At 42.7% G+C, this 8099-nt stretch overlaps 1 protein-coding gene across 1 annotated transcript in view; it reads right to left on the reverse strand.

Moving 5' to 3' along the window:
• LOC102040113 (A-kinase anchor protein 2) overlaps positions 1-8099 on the reverse strand; it is a 19048-nt gene that overhangs the window by 4021 nt on the left and 6928 nt on the right. Inside the window, exon 2 of the mRNA XM_031060549.1 lies at positions 5865-6043. Within this exon, the coding sequence (XP_030916409.1) occupies positions 5865-6043 (179 nt within the window). The remainder of the gene's footprint in view (positions 1-5864; positions 6044-8099) is intronic.

The raw sequence follows: 8099 nt of genomic DNA on the forward strand, positions 1-8099 counted from the left end.
ATATATATATATATTCTTTAGCCCAAGTAATATTTATCACAACCACTGAAATAGTGGTGTTATTTTTGAGTAAACATAAAACTGACTGCTATAGAGTACATGACAATTTTTGTTGAACAGTAGTAGCAAAACTGATGTGGAAGCGAAACAGTTTTTCTGAGGTTTAATATTTAACTGATTCTTTCCATCTGAATCTGGAAGAACTAAAAGAAGAAAAGAAAACAGAAAATGCAAAAGTCTGCATGTCTAAAATCTGTGAGTACTATGTGGTAAAGTTGCTGCAGAAAACACATTCATGGAGCACAGTACATAAAGAAATGGAAGCACAAATGCAGGCAAGAGGCTGCCTGCTTCTGCAGATGTGAGTGTTCCTGCTCAGGAATGATAAACGAAATGCTTTAAATGCTGGAACTACCGAGAGAACATCTATTTCTTCTGCATGAAGGTACTTTCTTTACTGTACCCACTTAATGCTGTTTACTGAATACCCGACTGCTAGTAAACACAGTGAGGAGCTGGGTATCTGAGACTAAAATTTCTTTACTTGAAACAAGACAGTGCCAGTATTAAATTGCTGCTTCTCAGTATTAACACAAGAACTGTGTGCCCCCATGCCATTAAATCTAGTATCATCAAATCTAGTTCATCTTTTGTTTAGTAACACAAAAATTTTCAGCAGTAGCCTTTAATGTTGCATAAATCACCTTACTGCAGTTATCTGCTACAGCGTGATTGGTATTATGGAAACTCAAGCTAGTGTCCTGTACATTTGAATGTATGTATAGCTGTAAGGTCAAAAACAGAGGGTTTTGAGGATAAATATATCCTATACAAGGGCATGCACTTAGGTCTCTTTAAACAGCAGTGGGGTGTGCTGCTATTACAGGCTGCAGGAATCTGGGGGAGATGCAACACATCACCCTAATGAAGCAGGATGTAGCTGCTGTGGTAGCTGAACTTCAGCACTTACTGTGCCCTGCTGGGGGGCTATGTTCTGCTTTCCAGAGTGGAGCTGTCAGGATGACTATGTGGATGCCCCTGCTCCCAAGCCAGGGCAAGCACAGCTGGCACAGCTACAATGATTAAAACTGAGCCACCTGCCTGCACCAGAGTGCATTTTGGAAGGCTCTAGTGAACAGGAGACACAGGTCAGCTGTGCCTTGAGTCTTGCTGTTGCTCTGCCTAGCTTCAGCTGAAGATTTCCAGTGAGAATCACATGGTTTCTTCAGTTTGAGGATGGATGCTGGGGAATAGCCAGAGAACATACTTTCACCTGCATGAGGAGTTGCTGTGTCCTACAGTATTTTTTATTTCTAGCCCCTTTCCCATTCATACATACTCTTTTTCAGCTCCTTACTCTGTATCATTACTATAACACAAGATGGACACAAAACTCTTCCCGGCAGAAGACAATGGCCTGGGCCTGTAAAAACTACACTTGAACTTCTGCCTCTCACACAACATTGAACACTCTGATCACTACCTGCTGCTCACAAATCTTGACTTAGACACAATATATTGTGCATATATTATGGAGGAGAAAAGGCACAACCTCTGTTTAAAACCCAGACTCTGAAAGCACACTGCTCTGATACTGATTTAACTATCTATAAATACACAAAGATCAGTCACTGGCTTGTATCAGTGTGATAAAACCTATTCTCAATTATTTAATGAATAGGAAATGGCTTGTCTTTGCTTTACTCTCCAGGTCAGAAAATGTTCACGTACTTGTCTTGAGGTAGCTGATGTGGTCAAATATATTATGGAATAGAAAAAGAAATGGAAGATTCAGGTTTATAAAAAAGTGCTGATGTTGGACAAATGAGTATCAGTCATTACCACAATCTATAAAGAAAATTATAGGCATTTGAAATACACATATTACCAAGCACCTCATTAACAAACATTGCAGAAACAAACATTGTAGTTAGTATCAACTACCTGCTCTAAAAATTACTTACTTTGGTGAAGTCCAGCTTTGGAGGTATAAGGACTGTGCGAATTACTACTTTGCTTAAATACTGAATATCACTGTAAATACCCTTTATTTGGCAGATTTGGGTTTATTCCACCCTGAGACAAACACTGATGCTAAGTTGTGGGACTGTGATCAGTCATCACATCACAACAGACAAGGACAAGGAAAGGTTCACAATATGAAACAGACTGAGGCCATGCACTTGGATCTGACTCTTCCACAGATCAAAGGATGGTGTGCAGTTTTTTTTATATAAAATACTAGAGGTTTTGATAGTATTAAATACATTGTAATCAATGACAAAGGAAAGCCATGCAGCATCTGAAGACACTTGGATCCCATGTGTAGCTTTGCCAGCTAAATAGTAAGAGGGATTAAGGGGGAGTTCTCATTTCTCACCTCAGGAATGCTCTAGTCCCAGGCAACAGCTCCCATCCCTTTAATTACAGCCCCTCCCATGCCAGAAATTGTAACTAGAATCCAAGGGTTAGAAAACCAGCCACAGAAATATTTGCTGATGAGAGATATATAACCAAGTATCACACACACACACACACATATATTTTTTTATATGAAATGTCACCGGCACACACTATGAAAATGACAACTGCAGCAACATGCACTTGGAACCACCATGCAAGAAGAAGCAAAAATAAACAAGCACTTGAAAAGTACCTCAGAAGTAACCTTGCTAGACAGTAATTTACAGGTGTACTGGTAGAAAGGGAAAAGACCAGCATTAGTACATTGAACAAGCATGTTATAACTAGGAAACAAGAACAAACTACAGAAATTCCAAGAACTGGCACATTCCACAGTATAAAACTTCAAGCAACTTAGTGTCATAAAAAAGAAAAAGTAAAAATTAGCCAGTTTGGTGTTATTTTAATGATGTTGCTTGGCCAGTCTCAGTCTTGTTTACCATCAGTGCTTGACCCATTTCCTTGCTGCTGCTTTTTCTCTTTCACTCATCTGCTGAAACCTGTACTGCAACACATCCTCTGGAAGAAACTGCCCCTCTTCCTGAGCAGCACAGCTCTTCCAAGATGTGCTTGATTTGCCCTCTCTTTCTGAAAGGCATAACCCACAAGCCTTGACGACAGAGGCCACGTTGTAGCCACTAAAGCCACTGAAGCCAGACATGAAACAGAAGGTGGTGATGCCCAAAGGAGAGACTACAGAGGGTGAATGCCCTACAAAAACCACCCTCCTGTCTTTTGTTGTGTCTTACACAGGGTGAAAGTGGATCTCTGTACATCAGTACTACTGGTGTGCTCAGCATGAAAGGGAGCTCCCATGGACATGAAACCTTTCCACAAATCTCTCCATTCAGGAGACCATGGCTGCTGTGCCAGGCACCCTGACTGCTTCCAGTACTTGAGGAAGTCCCTAGTTCTCCTCACTCACTTAGGGCAATGCTGAGCCACATTCAGCTCTCAGGACATAATACTCCAAGGAGCAGCTGCCTGTCTGGTTGTCAGTTATGCTCCTTCTCCTGCTGTATTTAATGTATTTTTAAAAATAGTGCAGTGATTGGCTATTTTGTTTCTTTAGTTACAGAAACACTTTTTCCTGAGAACACTGCTCAAATGCTCTCTGCTGACGAATTAAAGCTATTTGGTTTTTAAATAAATAGGTGCTTAGCCTGGACTATAAAATATTCACTCAAACTGACAGTGGTACAAGTGCATCACTTCTTATTAAAATTATGCCATTGACAGGCAAAGGCAATGGCAGAGTTGTTTACCAACGGAGAGTGGAAAAAGCCAGGGAAAAGAAACAAAACACTCCCACTGATCTCAGAAAGTTCTCTCTGGGCTCTGCAGGACACAGACATCTAATAGGATTTTGGGTGGGCAGCAGCAAAAAAAGTCTTGTTTGGCTTTACGCAGTGGGCTTATAGAAGAGGAGAATGACCACGAACCTCAACACTGTGGGACACTGGTATGCACTGGGACTTTTCAAATTCACACAAGTCTTGACAATTCATGCCAGAAAAGGATCTATCCCACAGGTTGTCTCAGTGGCACCAATGCTCTGGCAGTGCATCTTTGGGTTGTCAGTGGCCGGGCAGCTTTAGCAGCAGGGGAGAGCTGAGATGGCACCCAGAGCACACCTCTGTGGTCAGATACTGCCCAGACCACTGACCAGCACTCTGGACAGGACATCACTTCAAACTGTAGCAGAGACCAGGCAACTGTGGCCAGTCCACCTTCCAGGAGCATGTGTGCAGCTCTGCAAGCACTTGAGGAACTGTGCTCAGGTAAATAAATGAGCAGCACCTAAGATTCCAGCCACAAGCTACCACTTCACAGGCTGGGCAGGTCACCTTCACTCTTCACCAGGGCAGAGGAAGAGCACAGGGTGAGTACAAGCTGAGTGCCATCCCATCAGCAGAGCAGCTGCTCTGAAGTTTGCAGCCACCAGGCCAATGGTCTCAGTGTGAGACTCCAGGGCTGGTTTGCACAGAGGGCGTTTTATACCCAACTCTTTTTAATGTTCCTTTCAGCTTCTGTAAAGGTCATGACTGCTGCCCTGCAAGCCTCTGAGCACCTTCAGGGGCAGATGCTCTGGGGAGATGCCAGGAAACAGCACCCACCAGAGCAGGTGGGACCACTCTGTTTCACTGGGTGCTTTGGGGAGGGAGAGAAACCAGAGTGGCTCCTTCCTAAGATGTTGCCCCAAGATGCCACTGCCAGAACAAGACATGCTCCTGTGCACAAGCTGGTTTTCTATTTGCTGTAGAAGTCTGATGGATAATGGAACCTTGTTCTTCAGTGGCCTCAGTAGAATAAGGGACCAGAAATTTGGGTGTGCACTGGAAACAAATCTATCTGCATTTTTAGTTAGCCAACAGGAGTGCAACAGGACCCCTCCATATTGCATTCCTTCTGATTTTTACTGCCTTTTGTAACTGTGCAATATCCGCAAGCAACTAAAAGCTGCCACACTAGTGCAGTACTTGTGTTACAAAACTTCACTTACATCTAATAAGAACCCGCCTTTAGTGAACATTACTAGAAAGCAGTTTGTTGGAGTGTCCTTGGCAGTAGGGTCATTGTTCAGACATCTTTGGGAAATGTCTGGAGGACTTTGGCTGCTTCAGCAAACACTGACTCTGACACTGAACTTGTATCTTACTATCTTCTGCACTCATTGCACAGTAATAATGACTCTGAATAAGAAACAGCTCATGCTCTCTTAGGAAAAAGAGATTTTCCCGAATTTTGATACTTCAGTTAAAAAATCTGTAGCTCTTCTTATTGGTGTCTCTAATAAAGACTACCTTAATTCAGAAACACCTTAATTCAGATGAACTCTACTACTGCTTGTGTGGAAGAAAGACAACAAATCCAGCAACAACACGCCAGCTGTTGAAGGATCCAAGTTAACTCCCAGTCTAGTTCCACAACTGCTGGTTTCTGGGGAAATTATCAACTTACAGTGAAGACTGAGCACACTTGGATTGGATTTTGGGGGTGGGGGGGGGCAGTCTACAAACATAGGTGTGAATACATGCTTGATCCACAAATTTCAATACACCACTGAAATAAACCATTGGAGGGTCCTGGTGATGTGTGAATTAACAGAATCTGCCAATTACAGGGCAGCTACACACTGCTCTTATTATTAGTTAACATAATTACCGAAAATTAAACGTAATATGAGTTGCCTTTAATATTTGCAGTGACACACTTCCTCTTCACTGGCCTGCATCCTGCTGTTTTGAACACCTGCCCCTTGCAATGTGTTAAAATCCTTACCCACTTTGCAAGGTGATCTGATCAGATTCAGGTGAAATGACCTTTTTCAGTGTCTGTTGGTTCTTGCAAGTCATGGTTTCTATCACAGAGCATAAAGGGAGAAGGAGAACTGCGCTTACCGCACTGTCATCCATCCTTTCTCGTCTCTTGGTTTTGTGTGTTTCATAATCCTCCATCAGGGTCTGCATCAGGTTCTTGGGTCGCTGGGCTCCTGCAGACTCCTCGGGTGGAGGGTCCAACTGTGAGGCAGGGCCTTCTGCGGTGGGGGATGGAGGAGGCTTGATCTTCTCTATCTTCCCTGCAATGACATGAAAAAGAATGACCCCTTCTAAGCTGAGGACTCACAAATTGTTTACCAAAGATGACAGCTGGAGAAGCATTTCCAGCAGATTTTGAATGAGGAAACAGTTTGGAATGAAGTCTGTGAAACAATCTGGTAAATCAGGATGGTCATAGACTTTAAAAAAAATTCTCCCTCTTCCTGTAACCCACTACAAAAAAATCGCTACAAAATCTTTTTACAAAACCACCGTTTACAAAAGTACCTGCTTGAAATACCTGTTTCCTCCTACAGGATACATTTCTGTGATTTGGAAATGTTTGTAAGATTCTGGAAAACCACAAGACGATTTTTTTCTTGCTCAGCCAGTGCAACACAGGGACCATGCACGAGACATCCAAAGAAGGCATCTTGTTAAACACAGCTACCTTCTCTTTTTCCAGTGCTTTTTATCTGCTTTGTAAGCAAGAAAGGCTTTGGGTCGATCCTCAGTGCTGCTCTTCCCTGCAGCAGTTTCCTGCAGGTTGCAAAGAGTGCTCCTGTGGCAGAGGAGGATCAGGTCTCTGTCCTATAAACTCTTGGTTCAGATAGTGCCTTTGAGTTCCCTCCGGGTTGAAGGAAAGCCAAAGAGAACTCGTTTTGCTCTCTGGCTGAGTCCATTGCATCCCATGGAAGGTCACTGTTTTGAGCACAGTGACCCCAAAGGCAGGTAAAAGGCACTCCAGGACAAGCCTGTAAGCTGCAGAAGGACTCACGGGTGGACAACCCATACTTCTTTGGGAAGGACAGCCTGCCTTTCTCATCACCAGGTGCTGACTTAGGGTGAACCACCCACCATGTCCTTCTGGGAAGAATGAGGATGACAGTGGCAGGTCATGGGGGTTCTCAGCTGTGACAGGAGAAAGAAATGCTGAACGAAAATCATGTTTCCTTTTCCATCAACTCTTTGAAATAAGACACTTCAATGAATGTAAAAAAATACCATGAAAAGAGAAAAATACCCATTGCAAACCCCCTAAAAATAAGTGAAATAATCAGAAGGATCATGCTGATTTCTAGGAAACTTGTTGATAAAACAAATGAAAACCCTAGCTGGTCCTTCAAAAAGCGTCATGACAGTTGCAGCCACTAGAGAGCAGCCTTGAAATCTCCTGTAAAAATCAACACGATTTATTCTTGAAAGTAGAAATGAGCCAACACTCCAAAGGTATTTTACAAGAACTTCTCCTGCCAGGGTTTTCCATTTCTGATCAGTGTTGAAAACCCAGCATGATTAGTTTCTCATTAATTTGAGCTTAATTTTAGCTTAATTTAAGCAGGGCAGTGATGAGGATGGGAATCCATCCTCTTTATAACACCCTACCAGAGACTGAAGGGAGAACTTCTATGAGCACAGGCTCTTCTCAGGGTTGCATCAAAACTTGCTCCACAGATAAAGAGGAGTTGTGCTGCCAAAGCAGAGACCAACAGTAGGTCCTGAGCTGGCCAGCTGCACCCATGTGTGACAGCTTAGACTGATCAGCAGGAGAGACTTGAAACTACTGATACCCTGCCAGTTAGGCCCATTGGGTAAAAAAGTGTGGTGAAAATGAAAGGCCTGATTAAGCGTCAGATATCTTGCTGATTAAGGACTTCATCCTTACACTAGTAATTGCCTTGGATGGATGTACATAACAGGGGAAGAATGAGGCTTCTCAGATGTCTGACCAACTTGTACCTTCTCCAGGGATACACACATCACAGAATGCTCAAATCTACAAACAAGCCTAATGGCTGAAAAGAGATCCTTTCATTCCCCTTCGCCTGGAAAACAAAGCAAATTGTAGGTTTTGGGGATTTCCATTTAAGAAAGGGGATATCTTCATGCAGGACTGTTTGCCCTGGATGCAAGGCCCATCAATTTCCATTATCACAGATGAGAAAAACATTAATGTTGGAAGAGACCTTCAAGAAATCATTGACCACATATATTATACATATCTGTATTTATATGAAAGCTACAGCATCCCAAATCTACAAACACACATTTACTTAGAGATTTTGCTGAAAGATGCTGTTGAAATTTTTTTAAGAC

Source organism: Geospiza fortis, unplaced genomic scaffold, assembly GCF_000277835.1.
Source record: "Geospiza fortis unplaced genomic scaffold, GeoFor_1.0 scaffold203, whole genome shotgun sequence".
NCBI lineage: Eukaryota > Metazoa > Chordata > Aves > Passeriformes > Thraupidae > Geospiza > Geospiza fortis.